The sequence below is a fragment of the Loxodonta africana genome, chromosome 13 (genome assembly GCF_030014295.1).
Source record: "Loxodonta africana isolate mLoxAfr1 chromosome 13, mLoxAfr1.hap2, whole genome shotgun sequence".
NCBI lineage: Eukaryota > Metazoa > Chordata > Mammalia > Proboscidea > Elephantidae > Loxodonta > Loxodonta africana.
Genome location: NC_087354.1, coordinates 91,329,025 through 91,351,657, shown reverse-complemented (window position 1 = coordinate 91,351,657; position 22,633 = coordinate 91,329,025). Strand labels below are relative to the sequence as shown.

Here is a 22,633-nt window from a genome sequence, read left to right as displayed (position 1 = left end):
AATCATGGCCCAGCCAAGTTGATACACAATCTTAACCATCACAGATGGTATTAGAAAAACCAGTTACAGTCATGTCAGTTCCATGTGTGTCCGAGTAGAACTGTGCTCCATAGAGTTTCCAGTGACTGATTTTCTCAGAAGTAAATCACCAGGGTTTTTTTTCCCCCAAGGTGCCTCTGGGTGGACTCGAACCTCAAACCTTTCATTTAGCAGTTGAGTGCATTAACTTTTTGCAGCACCCAGGAACTCCGTAATATTACAAGATAATGAAAAATGAGATATCTGTTAGTCAAGTTTCATAATTATTGTCATATTGATGATCTGAATCCATGTAAGATGTTTAAATGTAGTTAAATCAAAAAGTGATTTTAAAAAGATGATGACTGATTCTTGATAATCTTAATCTAGTTTGAGAAGATAATTTATAATGAAGAAGTAAATGAGGAAGCAATGGGTCTTAACCAGGAGAACACATTGGAATAAATGGTGAAAGCTTTCAAACTTCATATGTGGTTGGTTAGTTCCAAGGAAGTCTGGAATACAGCCTAGACATGTGTATACTGATAAAACTCCACATGTAATTCTGACCGTCGTCCATGGTGACAATTACTGTGAAGAGTCAAAAAACTGATTTTAAGCGCCCAATGGACTAACCACTAACTTTATGATGTTGAGTATGTTACTTAAAGTTTCAGTTTCCTCATCTGTAAAATGGAGATAATGACACCTACCTTGAAGGGTTGGCAGGCATATCTGAGGGATCTCTGGGTAGGCTTGAAAGAACCACCAATCTTTCAGTTAGCCGATCATGTTAACCCTTTGCACTACTACTGTTTCCTGTACCTATCTTATTCAGTTATAATTTGGCAACCAAGTTGGCTTGGGCAGCACTATGAGATGAAAGAGACTTATTGAACAAACGTTAGGAGCAAGTCAACAGATTTAGAAGTAATGACTAGTCGCATATTCACACAAATCCCCAAGAAAATGTCTTCATCCTAACATAGAGACTTCCATCCCCGAAGCCGATTGAAAAAGAAATTGAAGCAAATCAAAGTGCACTTGGTTGTCAAGTATACCAGTCACCTTCACATTTCTAGCTTATGCAATAGATGGCCATAATAAAACATCTTCCTCCATCAACCAAAATACATTTAACAAACTTCTGAGTCCCCCTCACTGTCCTAGGTCTTGGTCATGTGCCCAATAACTATATTCAAGGAATAAATACTGCATTAATGATTGGACTTGGAACGAGCAAACTGAACAGAAACATGTTTTTTGGATATGTTAATTATTCTTCCAGCACTATGAACATTAGCTGACAATTTATTTACACTTATCTTTGATTTGGTATCTTTGATTAATGTTAGCTCCTTTCCCAGCTAAAATATTTCTTGTTCTTATTAGTGTTTAAAAATAACTTTTGTTTTGAATGCATAAATTATGTTTAACATAGGCCAAAAAAAAAAAATTCTAATAATTTTGTTGTATGACCTGTCCAGATTAAGATTCTCTTTAATTCTTCTTGTCATCTCATCGCAGGCCTTAGATCCTTTAACTCCTATTTACTTTCAAAGCTTAGATCCTCTAACTCCTATTTACTTTCAAAGCTTCTTCTTCAAGAAGCTTCTCTCAGTTCTGCCTGAGCTAAGTGCTTTTGAAAACACTCAATATATATCAGGGTTACATTCACCATATGCTGTGTGTTAAAATGATGTATTTCTGTATATGTCTCTCCATTGGACATAACGTCCAATGGAGAGACATATAGGATAGTATTGTTTCACTCCCAGCATCCTTCACAGAACTTGGCTCCATTCTGGTTACTCATTAAATGCTAGTTAGAATAGAACTGAACTGATACTGCCTTTATCTGAAACACATTCTTTATCTACTCAGATACACTGATGGCAGGATGAGCATATTCTGCAAAATAAAGATTGGATATGAACCCTTAACTTTTTATTCTTCTGTCTTCTCTCCTACCTACCCTCCAGCCAAGGGAGCCAGGTTAAACTGTCCAGAGATACCTGACAGCTGGCTGGAAAGGATTACAATGATTTCTTTAGAGCTATGATGTGAGAAATGTTAAAATGACTTCAAATAATCAAGGCATTTTCAAAGTCTCAAGTTTGTGATTTCCTCAAAAGAAAAATGTTTGAGTAAGACTCTTTAGTTTCTTGTATATTAATTTTATTTTTCTCTGTGTTCCTTATTTTGGTGACTTATCCTGAAGACAATCTAGTAATGCTGAGAGTATTTAGAGTATTAGCCTGGCTATTTAGTTATAAATTATATTTTCTTTCAAGATGTGATTTTTAAAGTTTTGACACATTCTTACACACATTCATGTTGTTAATTGCCTATCAAGTCTGACTTATGGCTAACCTATGTGTGCCGGGTAGAACTGCTCCATAGAGTTTTCAAGGCTGTGACCTTTTAGAAGCACATCACCAGGCCTCTCTTCCAAGGTACCTCTGAGTGAGTTTGAACTGCCATATATTACATATATTCTTTATTTTTATATATATCTGTGTGTACATATATTTATATTGAAATTATATCCAGATACAACTTTTTCCTGAAGAAATACTTAAACAGGAAAATAGTATTTCCTTGGAAAAAAAATACATTTTTTTCCCAAAGATATTTTTATTTTTCATTAAATATAGGCTAAGCACCAAAAACCAAAGCCAAACCCGCTCCCGTTGAATCGATTCTGACTCATAGCGACCCTATAAACACAGTAACTTGAAATTGAAAAAATAGGCTAGTTGCATAGATGTGCTCAAGCTGAAAGCCATATACACAGTTTTTTTTGTTGTTGTTAATTCTTTATTGTGCTTTAGGTGAAAGTTTAAATAGCAAATTAATTTCCGAGTCAATGATTCTTACACAAATTGTTTCATGACTTTGGTTGCAATCCCCTGCAATCTGTCAGTGCTCTCTCCATTTTCTCCCTGGGTCCGTTTCCATTAGTCCAGTTTCCCTGTCCCTCCCTGTCTTCTCATCTTTGGTTTTGGGCAAATGTTGCCCTTTTGGCCTCATATTGCTGATTGTTCTAAGGAGCACATTCTTCATGGATATTATTGTTTTATTGCCCTGTCTATTATTTGGCTGAAAGGTGGCCTCTGGGGGTCTCTAAAGTTTCAAGTTAGAAGCTTGTCTTAGTGCAGTAGTCTCAAGGGTTCCTCCAGTCTCTTTCAGACCAGAAAGTCTGGTCTGTTTTTTGAAATTTGTTTTATATTTTTTACCCATTCTACACAGGAAATTATATCGTCATCCTGATTAGAGTGGTTGGTAGTGACAGCTGGGCACCATCTAGGTCTTCTGGTCTCAGGTTAGAGTAGGCTGTGGTTCATGTGGGCCTTTAGCCATTTGAACTAATCATTTCATTGGGTCTTCGGTTTTCTTTGTTCTCCTTTGTTCCAGGAGGGAAGAGACCAATAGTTGCTTCTAAGATGGCTGCTCGCAAGCTTTTAAGACCTCAGACACTACTCACTAGACTGGGATGTAGAACATTACCTTTAGGAACTGTGTTTTGCCAATTGACCTAGATGTCCCCCAAGACTATGGTCCTTAGCCTTCAGGTCCAGTAGTTCAGTCCCGATGTCTAGGTAATTTGTGTAAATGTGCCCCATATGCTGTATAATATATGAGTACACACGCAGCACTTACAGATATGTATGTAGAAATAGCCACAATCATACCTATATATGTACATGGGTGTACTCCTGTATGACCCTCCCCACCTATTTAGCATATATATTAGCCTATGTATCTACTTCCAATTATTGACTGTTATTACTGTTTATATATGCACTTTTTAAAACTTACATTCGGCTGCTGGTGGGAAGCATAATAATCTAGTATTTGGGTAGACACGCTTTAGAGTCACCCAGATGTGAGATTAAATTCAACTTCTTCAAATTACTAACTGCAACTTTGGGAAGTGTTCTGTGATTTCTTTGAGCTGCAGCTTTCTCGTCTGTAAAATAATAACACTATCCACCCTATGGCTTGTGAGTATGTACTGAGAGTTCAAGTGGTAATCGTTAGTATTGCCTCTATGAAAAAAAAATTCATTACTGGTCCCTTGATGACAAAGGATTTCTTGGTCCCTAGCCTCTTTCCTTCATTCAGAATAAGATTGTCTTATTGTTATTGTGAGGATGGCGCAGGACCAGGCAACATTTTGTTCTATTATATATAGGGTCAATATGATGCTATGAATCAGAGCTGACTCAATGGCACCTAATGACAGCAATTGTTATTGTTGTATGTTCTCATTTGCATTAGCACTTTCTAATTGGCTATTTTCCAATTTCAAACCTTTTATAGAAAAGACAGACCAGTGTCTTCCGTTTACGACTTAATTTTGTCAATTTTCCTAATCCTCGCCACAACCTTCTAGCCTGATCCCATGCTTAGTATACTCTGCACTGGATCTGAATTTCACCTTGCAAGAAGAGTTTGTTAGTTTTGTCAATTTGCTCTCCTCTCCCCAACTTTATTCATATCCGTATATACTTCCAAATGCATTTTTTCCTTCCCAATTGCAAACATTATCCATTTTGAAGATTAGATGCATTCTCGTAGTCAACTCCTCCATATCCCCCTTTTCTTCTAGTCTTCTTTAGTCTTACATTCTGTTTCAGCCAGACTTGTTTCCCTTGGGACACAAGTTCCAACTTCTGAATCTTTCCCCAGTCTGTCCTGGTGTGGTAGCGGCTTCTCTCTTGCTTTGCTATACCACATCCCTCTCTATTGTTCAGGATACTTTTTTTTCTAGGGTTTGTGGTAGGTGGATCGTTTTATCAGCAAACAATCTCTGAGCAAATTTTCCCTTCCTGGTAACTCATTCCTGGATTCACTTAAATAGAATCACAATTTTTTGGCTCTGATATCTACCTTAAGTATTGTAATTGTTGGGTGCTGTCAAGTGACACCACGTGACACAGTAGAACTGGCCAGTGGGTTTTCTAGGCTGTAATCTTTGCAGAAGCAGATCACCAGGTCTTTCTCCCTCAGATCCACTGGGTGGGTTTGAACCGTCAACCTTTTGGTCAGCAGCTGAGCCCTTTACCATTGCACCACTGGGGCTCCTACTTAGGTATTTAGTCTAATTTCTTCATTTGGCAAATGAGTGTGGCGAAGCTTAGAGAGTTTGTTGCATAAAAAACATTGCTTGTCTTTTCAACAAACCACTCACTGAAGGCAGGGACTGCATTTCAGGCACACCCCAATGTGTCTACAAAGTATGTTTTGGTGCTACGAAAATAATCTAACACCAGGAAAGGTTTTGATACGATTTTAGTGGCTAAATATTAAAACGCTGTGGCTGTAATAGATGATGCTTGTTGTCACTGCTTAAAACAAATGGCAGAGGGCACCCTGGAGCTTCTGCCTGTGCCTTACTTCTGTGGTTGTCCCATGCCATCTGTTATGCCTTTGGATAAACGCACTGCTCATAAAATGCAGTGGGAAGTATACAGCAAAAAAGACCATGAGCTTTGGGCTTGGACATCTCAGGATCAGAACACCACTCATGGCCATGGTGAAGTCACTGACTCTCTCCGCACCTCAGTCTCTTACACACTTAATGGGGACAATAATACAGACATAAAGGGAGAATTAGGGATAAATTTTGACATGCACCAACATATACATGCTCCATAACCAGCAGCTATTAACATCTACTGGGTATTAGTGGAGATGCATGTCATAGGACAGATAAAACAGTTTACAAAATAGTCTTCTTCCAAAGGGAGATATACAACAAAATGAATGGAACGAGTTAAACTGAATTTGACATTGATGCTCATTCATTTCATTTTTTTTTTTTTTAATTCAGAAAACACTGAAGTTCAAGATAAAAATAAACAAAAATTTCAAAAGCAGGTGAGAGTGGCAGGACTAAAGATGATGTTATAACCAAACAGCTAGTCAAAATTTGTTTTTTTTGGCTTTAACAAAGGAAATTTATTTTCTCACAGTCTAGTAGGTTAGAAGTCCAAATTCAGGGTGCCAGCTTCATGGAAGGCTTTCTCTCTCTGTCAGCTCTGGAAGAAGGTTCTTCTCATCTGTCTTCCCTTGGTCTGGGAGCACCTCAAGTGCAGGGACCTCAGGTCCAACCATGCACTGTGCTCCTAGCACTGCCTTCTTGGCGCCCCCCAAAATCTGGTTTTTAAAAAATTCATCACAGTTTTTTTTTTCCTTCATATGTGGGAAAAGCACAATATTTTGCTTAATTGCCTTTACTCTCTTTTCAATCAGTAGTTTTGACGACATGGAATATAGACAAAAGTAAGTAAACTGCATGTTGTCATTCCATTATTCACTGGTGTAGAGGTGTAGAAAAAAGTTCCACAGGTTTTTGGGTCACATAGATCTAGGCTTGAATTCTGTTACTTCTTATGATCATTCAATTTATTCATTTCTAATTTTATAAGATGATGTAGGAGAAAAAAAGCACTTGGCAAAAGACCTGGAGTCAGATACGTATTTTAATGAAATGTTCCCAGGAGACAATTTCAATCAACACATGCCTCACTCCTGTCTCCCTCAGGAGCATAAAAAGTACAAAAGTATCTCCTATGGTAATCAATGACTCTGCATATCGGATCTAGCACCTGACACAGTCTTGATTATGCATGAGTAAAATAACTAGCACCTGAAAATATTTTAAACACATTAAAAACGACAAGCTTTTCTGCTTTATGCAATAGCTAAACGTTGAGATGGAAATGCAAAGCCTAACATCAGTAACAGCCTGTCGATCTGCAGCGTGTCTTTGGGGGATGTTTAGTACATGCCCAGTGAATGCGTATGAGGCATTAATGCGGCAGCTTTCCCTGGAAGGAGCTGAAGCATTGCACAGAATCTTCTCGTTAAAGGCAAATGGTAATCATCTGAAAGTTTTTATTCTGCCCAAATTTAGGAATGTTTAGAAAACAAGAGAGGTAATCTGAGAATAGAACTGGCACAAGATGAAGAGTCCGGCACACACAGCTGAACCCCTGTTTTGCCCTAAATAGGCACAGTGAGTTTGGACTGGATGCCATGTAATCTGTCTAAGCCTCGGTTTCCTTACCTGTGAAATGAGGATAAGAGAGTCTACTTTGCAGACTTTCTGTGAGGACCAAATGAGACAACATGTGAAATTCCTGGCACATGGTAGGTTCTCAAATTTTAACTCTCTTCTGGCCTTCTGTACCTCTTTCTCCCCTTAGATATCAAGTGTGTTAATGAATTAGATTTTGATGTTAATTCAAATGGGTCTTTTGCTGATTTTCCTCCTGGAACCTTGTATTTTAAAATTATACTAAGCAAAGCAACACACAGAATGGGAGAAAATATTTGCAAATCATATGCCTGATAAGGGAATAGTATCAGAATATATTTAAGAAAATCTTATAACTGAAAAATAAAAAGACAAATAACCAAATGAGGAAAGGATTAGAATAGACAGTTCTCCAAAGTAGACATACAAATGTTCAATAAACACATAAAGCAATGTATTTAACGTCTTAAATCAAAATCATGATGAGATAGATATTCACATCCACTAAGGTGGCCATAATCAAAACAACAAACAATAGTGGAGAAATTGGAACCCTCACACATGCCCGGTAAGAGAATATACTGTGCAGCCACAATGGAAAACAGTTTGGCAGTTCCTCAAAAAGTTAAACATAGCTTTGCCACAGGACCTAACAACTTCTCTTCTAGGTACATATCCAAGATAAGTGAAAACATATGTCCACACAAAAACTTGTACATTTATGTTCATATCAGCATTATTCATAATATCCAAAAAGTGGTTGCTGTTGTTAATTGCCATCAAGTCAGTGTAGACTCATGACAACCCCATGTATTACAGAGTAGAACTGCTTCATCAGGTTTTCTTGGCTGTAATCTTTTTTTTTGTTGTTGTTGTTATAATGTTAAAAAATAATTTATTTATTTTTTAATTGTGCTTTAAGTGAAAGTGTACAAATCCAGTCAGCCTCTCATACAAAAATTTATATACACCTTACTATATACTCCTAATTGCTTTCCCCCAATGAGATGGCCCACTTCTTCCCTCCACTCTCTCTTTTTGTCTCCATTCCACTAGCTTCTAACCCCCTCTTCCCTCTTATCTCCCCTCCAGAGAGGAGAGGTCAACATAGCCTCAAGTGTCTACTTGATCCAAGAAGCTCATTCTTCACCAGCATCTTTTTCTATCCCATTGTCTAGTAAAATCCCTGTCTGAAGAGTTGGCTTTGGGAATGGTTGCTGCCCTGGACTAACAGAAGGTCTGGGGGCCATGACCACCGGGGTATCAGTCAGAACATTAAGTCTGGTCTTTTTATGAGAATTTGGGGTCTACATCCCACTGCTCTCCTGCTCCCTCAGGAGTTCTCTGTTGTGTTCCCTGTCAGGACTGTCATTGGTTGTGGCCAGGCACAATCTAGTTCTTCTGGTCTCAGGCTGACATAGTTGCTGGTTTACGTGGCCCTTTCTGTCTCTTGGGCTTGTAATTACCTTGTGTCCTTGATATTCTTCATTCTCCTTTGCTCCAAGTAGGTTGAGGCCAATTGATGCATCTTAGATGGCCGCTTGTTAGCGTTTAAGACCTCATATGCCACTCTCCCAAGTGGGATGCAGAATGTTTTCTTAATAGATTTTACTATGCCAATTGACTTAGATGTCCCCTGAGACCATAGTCCCCAAACCCCCACCCTGCTACACTGGTTTTCGAAGCATTCGGTTTATTCCAAAACTTCTTTGCTTTTGGTTTAGTCCAGTTGTGCTGACCTCTCCTGTGTTGTGTGTTGTCTTTCCTGTCACCCGAAGTAGTTCTTATCTACTAATTGGAGAATGCCCCTCTCCTTCCCTCCCACCCCCTCTCCTAACCATCAAAGAATATTTTCTTCTCTGTTGAAACTATTTTTTGAGTTCTTATAATACTGGTCTTATACAATATTTGACCTTTTGCAACTGACTAATTTCACTCAGCATAATGCCTTCCAGATTCCTCCATGTTATGAAATGTTTCACAGGTTCATCACTGTTCCATTGTGTGAATAGACCATAATTTATTTATCCATGCATCCATTGGGAAACCCTGGTGGCATAGTGGTTAAATGCTATGGCTGCTAACCAAACACTCGACGGCAACGGGGACGGGATTCATCCATTGATGGGCATCTTATTCGGTTTCACCTTTTTGCTATCGTCAACAGTGCTGCAGTGAACATGGGTATGCATATATCTGTGTAAAGGGTCTTATTTGTTTAGGATATATTCCAAGGAGTGGGATTGCTGGATCGTATGGTAGTTCTATTTCTAGCTTTTTAAGGAAGCACCAAATCAATTTCCAAAGTGGTCGTACCATTCGACATTCCCACCAGCAGTGTCTAAGTGTTCCAGTCTCTCCACAACCTCTCCTACCTTTATTATTTTGTGTTTTTTGGATTAATGTTAGCCTTGTTGAAGTGAGATGGAATCTCATTGTAGTTGTGATTCACATTTCTCTAATGGCTAATGATCGTGAGCATTTGCTCATGTATCTGTTAGTTACCCGAATGTCTTCTTTAGTGAAGTGTCTATTCATATCTTTTGCCCATTTTTTAATTGGGTTATTTGTCTTTTTGTAGTTGAGTTTTTGCAGTATCATGTAGATTTTAGAGATCAGGTGCTGATCAGAAAGGTCACAGCTAAAAACTTTTTCCCAGTCTGTAGGTAATCTTTTTACTCTTTTGGTGAAGTCTTTGGATAAGCATAGGTATTTGATTTGTAGTAGCTCCCAGTTATCTACTTTTTCTTCTGCATTGTTAGTAATGTTTTGCATACTGTTTATGCCATGTATTAGGGCTCCTAACATTGTCCCTATTTTTTCTTTCATGATCTTTATCATTTTAGATTTTATATTTAGGTCTTTGATCCATTTTGAGTTCGTTTTGTGCATGGTGTGAGGTATGGGTCTTTTTTTTTATCTTTTTGCAGATGGATATCCAGTTATGCCAGCATCATTTGTTAAAAAGGCTGTCTTTTCGCCATTTAGCTGATTTGGGGCCTTTGTCAAATATCAACTGCTCATATGTGAATGGATTTATGTCTGGATTCTCCATTCTGTTCCATTGGTCTATGTAACTGTTGTTGTACCAGTACCAGGCTGTTTTGACTACTGTGGCTGTGTAATATGTTCTAAAATCAGGTAGAGTGAGACCTCTCACTTTGTTCTTCTTTTTCAGTAATGCTTTACTTATCTGGGGCCTCTTTCCCTTACCATATGAAGTTGATGATTTGTTTCTCCATCTCATTAAAAAATGTCATTGGAATTTGGATCAGAATTGCATTAAATGTAGATTGCTTTTGGTAGAACAGACATTTTTACAATGGTAAGTCTTCCTATCCATGAACAAGGTATGTTTTTCCACTTATGTATGTCTCTTTTGGTTTCTTACAGAAGTGTTTTATAGTTTCCTTTGTATAAATCTTTTACATCTCTGGTAAGATTTATTCCTAAGTATTTTATCTTCTTGGAGGCTACTGTTAATGGTATTGATTTGGTGATTTCCTCTTCGATATTCTTTTTGTTGGTGTAGGGAATCGAACTGATTTTTGTATTTTGGCTGTAATCTTAACAGAAGCAGATTGCAGGGCCTTTTCTTCCACGTATGGCTGGGTGGGTTTGAACCTCCAACCTTGAGCAGTCTAGTGCAAACTGTGCCACCTAGGGACCTTCCAAAAAGTGGAAACAACCCAAATGTCTGTTACTACGTTTTAGCATCATGTCACCATTCTATGAAGCAGTGTCAAATAGACCAGACATCATCAAAACATCAACAAGCAGCAAAATTCCATTCTCCATTACTTCTCTCTTTAGAGTTCTTTTAGGGAAACAAAAATTTGCATAGCTGTCAGTTTTTTGAGATGGTCAATGTTTTTGCTATCCATGTACTTGTCTAAGTTCAACTACAATGAAGTTACTAGAAGTGTCTTTTTTTTAAGGCTTTCTGGCACAAGTTTCTGATGTACAGAGCCTGGGACTTTGAGGCATCTCCCCTGCCCCATAATCCCTCCTCCTTGTCCGCGGTTCGAGTACCAATGATCCTGATTCAGCAAAATGAAATACCAGCCTCTGGGAGTGGGATAGGAGACAAGGCCCGAAGTTGTTAACAGAGCCAGGAACTAAATGCCTTCCCAGCTCTCAGTCCAGAGGTCCCGGAGGTCCGTCCCCGCCCCGCCCCGCCCCCGCCCCGCCCCCGCCCCCGCTCCGCCCCGCCCATGCCCCGCCTCGCTCCCGCCCCGCGAGTGCCGTCGCGTCCCCTTACGTCACAGGCTTCCCCGGAAGTGCCACTGCGCACACCGCGACATTGTGCTTCCGGACTGGTCCGCGTGTAGTTACCCATAAGCGCGGGAAGTTGGTCAGGCGCTGGTGCGTCGGCTGCTGAGGTTATTTTACCGTCTCCGGAGAGAACCACGAGCTTGTCCGGGGTCCCAGAGCGTGAGCCCCAGTCGGGCTCTGACGCAGGGAAATGGAGGTGGTGGAAGCCGCCGCCGCTCAGCTGGAGACTCTGAAATTCAATGGCGGCGGCCTTGCGGTTGGCGAAGGTCTGACGGCGCCGCCACTGCAGCCGGCTGAGGCGTCTCCGGCCTCCCGGCAGGCAGCGAAGGCTCGGCCCGCCGGGGAACGGGCGGCTGAGCCCGCGGTGAGCGCCGTCGCCGCCGGCGGGAGCCGGGCCCCGCAGGGGGAGCCAGAAGCGCCCCCCGGCGGGAACTGCATCGCGGGGCTGGCTGCGGCCGAGCCGGCGCGGACCCAGGACTCCGTGGAGACCTCGGACTCGGACTCGGACACGGACTCGGACTCGGACAGGTTGGTGCCTGTCGGCCGCCGAGCTGCGGAAAGAGGGCTTCTATGAGGGGCGGGAGGAGCCGGGGCCTGGGGCCGAGAGGGCGCCCGAGTGGGTGTGGGCCGGCGGGGAGGCCGCTGATGCTCAGGACTCGCGTGTTGACCTGTAGCCGGGACCGCCCATGCCTCTGGACATCGCGTTGTGGATCTTCAGTGCAATAAGCTGTTCGCGCTACTTCCCTAAAGTCAGCCGTCTGAAAGGGCCAGTGTCTAGGCCGTGCCTTTAATTAGAATATAGAAAGTCTTAGAATATTAAATTATTTACATAACTGTTCTCTTATGTTGAGTTTGTAACTTTGAGTCGTGTGTCAGGTCTGAATTGTTTCATTAGGTTTAGCGTGTGTGTGTATCTTATCCCCCTGTTTTTGAGCTGGATGAGTTGAGGGTGAGGAAAAGGATTATTTTGTGTGCTTCAGGTTGGCGCCTGTCAATTGCTAACTTGCAGAATCTTTGTGGGGAGCACATGCTCTTGAAGTTAGCTAATTGTTGTTCTTTAGTATTGTTTTATGCTCTGCACACCTTTTATTGTTGTTAGGTACCTTTGAGTAGGTTCCAACTCATAGCGACCACGTGTACAACAAACAGAAGGAAACACTGTCCATCCTGCGCTATCTTCACAATTGTTGTGCTTAAACCCTTTGTTGCAGCCACTGTGTCCCCCCATCCTGTCGAGGGTCTTCCTTTTTTCGCAGACCTTCTGCTTTACCAAGCATGATGTCCTTCTCCAGGGACTGGTCCATCCTGATAGTCCAAAGTATGTGAGATGAAGTCTCTCCATCCTTGCTTTTAAGGAGCATTTTGGCTGTCCTTTTTCCAAGATAGGTTTGTTTGTTCTTTTGGCAGTCCGTGGTATATTCAATATTATTCACCAACACCAAAATTCGTAGGCATCAGTTCTTCTTCCTTATTCATTGTCCAGCTTTCACATGCAGATGAGGCAATTGAAAACACCATGGCTCGAGTCAGGCTCACCTTAGCCCTTAAAGTGACACCCTTGCTTTTTAACAGTACAAAAAGGAACCTTTTATAGGAGCTTTTTTCCCTTGTGTTTTTAATGCAAATGTCTGTGACAAAACTGCAGCATATAGGATGCTCTTAAACAACCCTGAACATTGTCTCCAAATATTTGAGTGTGTTCTGCGGGCTACTGAATAGGTGAACAAGATAGACACAACCCCTGCCATGCATTCCAGTGGGAGGGAAGAAATATAAAAGTAAACATGTTTAATGAATACAGTGATCAGAGTTGGTGCAAATCATTATGAAGTAACAAGCAAGGGGCTGAGAAAGTAACAGGGAGGCTGACCCTGTAGGGTCCTGTAGCCATCTTAAAGGTTTAATTCTAAGTGCTAGAAAAGCAAACTATTGATTAGTTTTAAGCAGGGAATGACATGCTCAGTTAACATTCTTATAAGTTTTGCTCTGTGAAGAGAGATTTGAATTTAGAAAAGAGTGCAAGCAGAGAAGCAAGAGTGGAACAGGGCCAAGTGTGGAAATAGTTGGGAAATGTACTAGCACATGGTTCCCTTGATTAAGTATTTTAAAGTTACACTCATCAGGCTCTTAATAATAGGTCAACAGTTGTTAGGTGCCATCCAGTCCGTTCCCACTCAGCGACCGTAGTCCGCTCTGACTCAGCGACCCTACGTACAACAGAAGGAAACTGCCCAGTCCTGTGTCATCCTCACAATTATAGCTATGTTCCTGTGTCATCCTCACAGTTATTGCTATGTTTGACCCCACTGTTGCAGCCACTGTCTGCCAGTCCGTCTCGTTGAGAGTCTTCCTCTTTTTTCCTGACCCTCTGCATTACCAACCATGATGTCCTTTTTGGTCCCTCCTGATAAAACATCCAAAGTAAGTGAGATGAAGTCTCACTGTCTTTGCTTGTAAGGAGCATTCTGGCTCTACTTTTTCCAGGACAGATGGTTTGTTCTTCTGGCAGTCCCTGGTATACTCAATATTCTTTGCCCACACCGTAATTCAAAGGCATCAGTTCTTCAGTCTTCGCAGGCATATGAGGCAATTGAAACTTTAGTCCTCAAGGTGACATCTTTAATTTTTAACAATTTAAAAAGTCTTTTGCAGTATATTTGTCCAGTGGAATACATCGTTTAGTTTCTTGACTACTGCTTGTGGATGTTGATTGTGGATCCAAGCAAAATGAAATTCTTAACAACTTCAGTCTTTTCTCTGTTTATTGTGGTGTTGCTTATCGGTCCAGTTTTGAGGATTTTTGTTTTCTTTATGTTGAGGTACAGTCCATACTGAAGGCTGTGGTCTTTGATCTTCATCAGTGAGTGCTTCAAATCTGCTTCACTTTCAGCAAGCAAGGTTGTGTCATCTGCATAATGCAGGTTGTTAATGAGTCTTCCTCCAATCGTGATGCCCTGTTCTTGATATAGTCCAGCTTCTCAGATTATTTGTTCAGCATACAGATTGAACAAATACGGTGAAAGGATACAACCCTGATGCACACCTTTCCTGACTTTAAACCATCCAGTATCTCCTTGTTATGTTCGAATGACTGCCTCTTGGTCTATGTACAGGTTCCTCGTGAGCATAATTAAGTTTTCTGGAATTCTTTTTACTCTCAGTGTTATCCATGATTTGTTATGATCCACACAGTTGAATGCCTTGGCATAGTCAATAAAACACAGGTAAACATCTTTCTGGTACTGTCTGCTTTCAGCCAGGATCCATCTGACATCGGCAGTGATACTCCTTGTTCCGCATCCTCTTCTGAATCCCGGTTGAATTACTGGCAGTTCCCTGTGGATGTACTGCTGCAACCATTTTTGAATTATCAGCAAAATTCTACTTCCATCTGATATTAATGATATTGTTCGATAATTTCCGCATTCTGTTATATCACCTTTCTTTGGACTGGGTATGCATATGGATCTGGCTAGTTGGTTTGCCGGGTAGCTGTCTTCCAAATTGCTTGGCATAGACCAGCGAGTGCTTCCAGAGTTGCACCAGTTTGTTGAAACATCTCGATTGGTATTCTGTCAGTTCTTGGAACCTTGTTCTTTGCTGATGCCTTCAGCACAGCTTGGACTTTTCTAGTGCCATTAGTTCTTGATCATATGCTGCCTCCCAGAAGGTTGAATGTTGACCAGTTCTTTTTGGAACAGTGACTCTGTATTCCTTTCCATCTTCTTTTGATGCTTCCTGCATCGTTCAGTATTTTGCCAATAGACTCCTTCACTGTTGTAACTTGAGGCTTGAATTTTTTTTTTTTTTTTCAGTTTGAGAAATGCTGAGTGTGTTTTTCCCTTTTGGTTTTCCCAGGTTTTGCACATTTCATTATACTACTTTGTCTTCTTGAGCCACCCTTTGAAATCTTCTTTAGCTCTTTTTTATCATTTCTTGTATTAGCTTTAGGTAGTCTGTCTTCAAAAGCAAGTTTCAGAGTCCCTTCTGACATCCATTTTGATCTCCTCTTTTTAATAATCTTTAGCTTTCTTCATTTATGATGTCCTTGAAGTCATCCCATAACTCATCTGGTCATTAGTGTTAAGTGTGTCAAATCTATTCTTGAGATGATCTCTAAATTCAGGTGGTATATGCTCAAGATTGTACTTTGGCTCTCCTAGACTTGTTTTAATTTTGTTCAGCTTCAGCGTGAACTTGCATAGGAACAATTGATGGTCTTCCACAGTCGGCTCCTGGCCTTGATCTGAATGATGGTATTGAGCTTCTGCATTGCCGTCTTTCCACAGATGTAGTAAATTTGTTTTCTTTGTATTCCATCTGGTGAGGTCCAGGTGTAACAGTTCCCATTTATGTTGTTGAAAAAAGGGTATTTGCAATGAAGAAGTCATTGATCTTGAAAATTCTACATGCAATCTCTGGCATCATTTCTATCACCAAGGCCATATTTTCCTTCTTTCTTTCCCACTCTCGCATTCTAATCACCGGTAATTATCAGTGCGTCCTGATTGCATGTTTGATTAATTTCAGACTGCAGAAGTTGGTAAAAATCTTTGGTTGTTTCATTTTTGGAATTAGTGGTTTGTGCATAAACTTGAATAATAGTTGTATTAACTGGTCTTCCTTGTGGGCATATGAATATTGTTTTTCATTGTTTTTCGGGATAGATTTTGAAATGCTCTTTTTCACGATGAATGCAATGCCATTCCTCTTCAATTTCTTATTCTCAGCATAGTAAACCATATGATTGTCTGATTCAAATGGTCGGTACCAGTCCATTTCAGCTCACTAATGCCTAGGCTATCTATCTCTAAACGTTCCATTTCATTTTTGACAACTTCTAATTCCCCTACATTCATACTTCTTATATTCCAGGTTCTGATTATTAATGGATGTTTGCAGCTTTTTCTTCTCATTTTGACTTGTGCCACGTCAGCAAATCAAGTTTCCAGAAGATTTACTCCATCCACATCATTAAGATTGATTCTGCTTTGAGGAGGCACTCTTTCCCTTTTGTATTTTGAGTGTCTTCCAAACTGAGGGGCTCATCTTCTGACACTGTATCAGACAGTGTTCTGTTGTTGTTTATAAGGCTTTCACTGGCCAATTTTTTCAGAAGTAGACTGCCAGGTCCTTCTTCATAGTCTGTTTTAGTTTGGAAGCTCTGCTGAAACCTGTCCACCGTGGGTAACCCTGGTGGTATTTGAAATACTGGTGGCCTAGCTTCTGGCATCACAGTGTTATGCAAGGCACCATAGTGAGACAAACTGACAGACAAGTGGTAGAACGAATGGGATTAGACAGTTTGAAAAAAGCATTGTGGAAACTAGGGAAAGAGATACGAATTGTACCTTTGTTGGGAAATCCTGGTAACACAGTGGTAAAAAGCTACGGTTGCTAACCAAAAGGTCAGCAGTTTGAATCCAGCATGTGCTCCTTGGAAGCCCTATGGGGCAGTTCTACTCTGTCCGATAGTGTTGCTATGAGTTGGAATTGACTTGACGGCAGCAGCAGCAGTTTTGTTGGGGAGGGGCTGGTTTCAGAGGAGGTAATATTTGAGTTGGCTCTATAAAGGGGGATGGAATTTCCTTTGGTTGAAGCAGTCTTGGCGTAAGAACATGCACAAATAATAGTGAAAGTACAAGGCGATTTTGAAATTTGAGTAAACTTGTACTCTAGATGAGGCGCTTGAGTGAGAAGTGGTAGTGGATGGGCTTGTGAAGGTAACCAGAAACCTGAGTGCAGAGGGCTCTGGCGTGTCGTGCTAAGGAGCATGGCCTTTATCTCTTACACGGTGTAGATTTGCGAAAAACGTTTTAGGCTTTTCTGTATGTTTGAGTATTTTCTTAATAAAAAGTGGAAAATAGTACAGCATATACTCATATTTCCACCAGATTTAACAGTTATAATAGTTTTCAGTGTTTAACCTGGATTTAACTATTATTAACCTTTTTGAACTGTTAGTTTCACGCATACATATTTTATTGAAACATTTTTAAGTCATTTACAGATATCATTGGCATTATACCTAAATATTTCAGCACGCATTCTCTAAGAGTACAGTCTTTCATATAACCACAAAGCTATTACACATAGCAAACTGATGCTAATTCCCTGTCTAATCTAATGTCCAATCGTGGAAAATTTTTTTAACATGAGAGAGTGGACCGGTAAAGATGAAAGGTCATGAGGAGAAGATAACAGCAGCCGAATGAAGGGGTGATTGGTGTGGAAACAGGCCTGTATTGATATCAGTTATACAACTGTTACAGAAAACAGGTGAGAGAGAGATGAGGCCTGAAATAGAGTCATAGTAGCAACGGAACTGGGATGGAGAAATGGAATAGTAGGGATGGTTACCAAACAGGAAATAGGTCTTTATCATTGAATGCGAGAATCCAGTAGTTGAGAATGATTCCAGCAATGAAATAAAATAGATGTTCAAGGAAAGGTAGGTTTAGTAAGGAGCTGTTACTGAACAGCTGTCAAGTTGATTCTGACTCGTGGTGACGTCATGAGTGCAGAGTAGAATTGCTCCATAAGGTTTTCATGGATGTGACCTTTCAGAAACAGATCCTCAGGCCTGTTCTCAGAAGCACCTCTGGATGGGTTTGAACCATTTGCACCTCCCTGGGACCCCAGTAAGGAAAGTGTACATTAGTTTCCTTGTTTTTAAATTGTCCAAGTGTGAGGTGTGTACGGGTAATTCATACAGAGGTGGCTAGTATGCAGCGAGATTATGGGGAGAACCTAAACATGTCGAGGCTGAAGATTTCGGAGTTATCTGCACATGGATGGTGGTGGACGTCATTGGAGTGGATGAGGTATCCCTGGAAAGAGTACAGAGAGGGAAGAGAGAGTGACTGAGGTTGGAACCCTGAGACAGTACAGAAAAGGGGCTGGAGGGGAGCCAGCAAACATAATTTAGACTGAGAGGAGGATTGCTGGTGACCAGAATTGCTGTGGAAGTCAAGGGCCAAAGGATTTTCAGAGAGGAGAGCGGTCAACAGCACTGGTAACTGAGGAGCTCAGGTTGTCTGAAGACTCAGGAGAAACTATCAGCAGTTAAGTCATCTGGTTATTGGTGACTAAGAGAGGCCGTTTATCCAGAGTTTCCTTTAGACGGTCGCTTGCCATGTGCTTAATTATAGTCAGACAGATGTGTGGAACGTGTGAATATTCCAGTGAGAGGGTCTGGACTGTAACAGGAGTTCTGAAAATGCTATTGGTGGTTTAAAACAGTTTTCCAATTACTGTAACATTTCAAGTACTCTAATCCACTTGGAAATGCTAGTTTTTAAATTAAACCAGCAAGAGGAAACATGTAAATAAAGTAGGTTTTTCCAGGTTGAATAATCTTACTCTAATACAATACCATTGTAATAAACCTTACTGAGTTTTAAACTTTTTTGTCCCTACAGTGAAACAGATTCTGATAGTTCAAGCTCTTCATCTTCGTCCTCATCTTCATCATCTTCCTCTTCCTCTCATATGTCACTTCCTCCAGTGCTGTCAGATGGAGAAGATAATTTACAAGTTGAGAAGGAAAATAAGAATTTTCCTCTTAAAACTAAAGACGAGTTACTTCTTGATGTAAGTACTTAGATTTGTTATTAAGTTTAATTTCCATGCTTTAAAATGTCTGATGATACTAATATTGATTGCATTTGGCCTGTGCCTGCTCCATAAATTTCAGTGCTCCTCAGCATCTTATCGGCCATGCCTTGACTTTCTCTGTAAAAGAGCATTGATCTGAATAGTTTCTAAGGCTGCTTTTAAGCCTAACATTTGATGATTGTTTTTCCTGGGGCATTAATTTTAGCTTGCTACTTTTTTTTTTTACTCTTCTACTTTTTATTTTTCCTATAAGTTACTTATGTAGATTTACAACCTTGGTTTTTTGTCTACAAGTCAGAGAATTGTGCTCAATAGCCAGGGAAATCATCCTTTTTTAATTAATTGCATTTTGAGGAGGAGAAATTGAAATTAGATGGGCTGAGCTTTTTAGAATCCCTATTTACTTGATGTTTTTTGAGAGCTTATGTTATTAAAATTGGAGAAAAGTTATTGTAGAATAACTTTCTGTAGTGTGATATGTTGGCACTTGAGAAGTTTGGTTGACGGGGTTATTCTTGGGGATTTATTTGCTCTAAAGCAGTAAACTGCCCCTAGAAGCATGATGGTAGTCCAGCTGAAACCTCATGAACCAGGAGTAATTCTTCTCAGAATTTCAGAATATAGTCCATATTGCTATGTGTGTGATCTTCCCCTGTGTACTTCTGTTTGTTATTAGTGCTTTTTAAAAATTTTAATGATAACTAATTACAATTATTATTGTAATTATTATCAAAGCAGTGAAATCGCTTAATGCAAGATTTGAAAAGAATTACAAAGTATAGAGGCAATCAGGCACCTTCTTCATGACTTTATTGTTCTATCAATATTATTTTTCTTTTCTTCTGCTCTACTTACGATAAGAAACTTCCTGTTTCCCTTACACTTCATATATTGAAAACCTCTAGGTTTATGTATAACTCCATCAGTGATTTGTTTCATGGTAGACGTGCTGATATCTCAGTAGTCGTCTTTAAACAAAGGCTCCCAAGATACTATTCTCTTTCTTTTTAAACAATTGATTTATTTTTAAATATACATAGCAAAACACACCAACTCAACAATTTCTACATGTATAATTCAGTGATATGAATTACATGCTTCGAGTTGTACAATCATTTTCATTGTCCCCCATCAAATGACTCCTCCACCATTAACATAAACTCACTGCCCCTGAAGCTTCTTGTCTAACTTAATCGGCTAACTGTTGTCAACTTGCTCTTATATAGATAATTCTTAAAAAGAGTACAATATTCAGGGTAGACATTCTTTACTAATTAAGCTTTACTATTTGGTTTAAAGTAGACTTCAGGGGGTATTTTTGGTTTAAGGTTTAAAGGTATCTTAGGACAGTAGTTTTGGGGTTCTCCTAGCGTTAAAGGCTCCTGAAAGTCTAGATTCTGTGTGAATTTGAAATTCTGTTCTGCATTTTTCTTCCTTTTGATCAGGATTCTTCTATAGAATCTTTGATCAAAACGTTCAGTAATGGTAATGGTAGCTGGACTCTTATCTATTTCTTCTGGTGTCATGGCAAAGGAGACATTATTCATGGAGGCAGTTAGCCATGCATTCCATTTCTTCCCCTTACTCCTGACTCTCCTTCCTTTGTTGCTCCAGGTGAATAGAGACCAGTTGTATCTTGGATGGCAGCTTGCAAGCTTTAAGACCCCAGGCACTGTGCCGTGAACTCGGAGGTAGAACAGAAGCACTAAACATGGTATTAGTACAATTAACTGGGATGACCTAAGAAACATGACCCTAGACCTCCAAACTAAGAAACCAGATCCCATGAGGTGTTTGGTTGTATATAAGCAACCTCAGCAACTGCTTTTTTTTTTTTTTTTTTGATATATCACATAACGTTTGGATATGAGTAACTTTTACAAGTATTAGACTTGCTTGGACTCTTTTCTCTGTTTTTTGATCACCTGTCTACTTAAGTTTCTGTTTCATTTATAGAAACCAGCAAATAGTACACTACAGTACTTTTGCCTTTGTATGTATATTGTTGCCTTGTTTATCTTACTAGATCAGGGGCTCTTATCTTGCAAATCCCTTGAAATTAAAATTATTAATACAAATAATGCGTATTTGTTTACATATTTTTTCTGGGTAGAGGGACCACGTTTTCATCAGGAAGTCTGAAAGGACCCATGGCTGCAAAGAGGCCAGGAACTGTGTTCTTTGAGGACTGAGTTGTTATCTTATCGTTGTAGCTCCTGTAGTACCTGGAAGAGTGCTTTATAGATAATGAGTTCTCAGTCAATAATAATATGTGACTGTAAAACGAGCCTGCGAACAAAGGTCTCACATTCATGTGGTTTACCTGCCGTATAGCAAGCAACAAGACTGGTCTGGCTGCTTCTGTCATAGCATCTAGTGGAAAGAGACTGATAAATGGAAAGAGACTGATAAATATGAGAAGTGCTATTGAATTCTTTGAGTATATTATTATAATATAAAATGTTTGGCACATAGCAGAAAATTCCAGTTTTGCTGGGAAAGTATGTTAGTATTTAAAACTTAGAACCATTGCCTGGTCTGTTTCTCTTTGTGCCAGTTCCAAGGGGTCTTTCGAGAAGGATAGAAGAGGCATGGTCTTTATTTTTCAATTTTGGATTCTTAATTAGTGGCTACTTTATTTAGAAGATTAGGGAAGACACTAGAGTCTAGTGCTTTAGCCACTCTGCTGCTAGACATAGGTAGAGAACTGAGTCCCCTGGTCTGCCCTCAGTCTCTGACTTAGGGCTCTGAGAGAGTACACTAGGATTCTTTCAGAGCTTCAACTCTGAAAGAGAATGACTTTGCCCTGAATACCAAGGGTGGTGTGGCTACAAGGGCTTAGTGCCTTCAGGACCTTGCCTCTTTCACCGTTCTCAGGAGATGTTTCTTCATGGGGCTGGCAGTTTGGCTGCCAGTACCTCCCGTATGAAAGTCATGGAGAAGATTTTTACTGGCTTGCCCAGGGCCTGGTACCTGGCCCTGAACCAATCTCTGAGGGTAGCGGAATGGATATTTTGATTGATTGGACTTGAGTGGCATAACCAGTTGCAGTCAAGTTGATTCCAACTCATGATCACCCCATGTGTGTTAGAATAAAACTGTGTGCCGTAGGATTTTCAGTGGCTGATTTTTTTGGAAGGTGATTGCCAGGCCTTTCTCTTGAGGCACCTCTGGGTGGACTTGAACCACCAACCTTTTAACTAGCAGCTTGGCGTGTTAACCATTTGCACCACCTAAGTGGCAGTCTCTCCTGTGTGGGAGTTTGCAGGGAAGAGTGTAAGAGGACATGTGGGAAGGTGGGCTCTTGAGATAAGAGCGTGTGAACTAGTGTGGGATGGCCAGCCTGATAGGAAGGGAGCTGGGATGTGGCTGTGTTTGGAGGGTGGTAGTCTCAACCCCTTATGAACCACTTGGAATGGGGACATTGGCAAATGTGTAAATATAGGTCAGAGAAGTGAAATGGGGAAAAATAAAGTGGGGTGAGGAATCCTTGGGTGGTAAAAACAGTTAAGAACTTAACTACTACCCTTTTGATTGGTGTTTGAACCCACCCAGAGGCTCATGGAAGAAAGCCCTGGCAGTCTGCTTCTGAAAGGTCATAGCCTTAAAAACCCTGTGGAATGTAGTTCTACCCTACACACCTGAGGCCGCCATGAGTCAGAACTGTCTCCTTGG

At 40.3% G+C, this 22,633-nt stretch overlaps 1 protein-coding gene across 3 annotated transcripts in view; it reads left to right on the top strand.

The window, feature by feature from the left end:
* Window positions 1–22,633, top strand: part of NAF1 (nuclear assembly factor 1 ribonucleoprotein) — a 144,331-nt gene that overhangs the window by 82,542 nt on the left and 39,156 nt on the right. For 2 of the 3 annotated variants that reach the window (XM_064267648.1, XM_064267649.1), the window contains one exon: window positions 18,763–18,934. In XM_064267648.1, the coding sequence (XP_064123718.1) occupies window positions 18,763–18,934 (172 nt within the window). Of the gene's footprint in view, window positions 1–11,346; window positions 11,870–18,762; window positions 18,935–22,633 lie in introns of those variants that run through there. The other variant, XM_003418488.4, reaches the window with a different exon arrangement.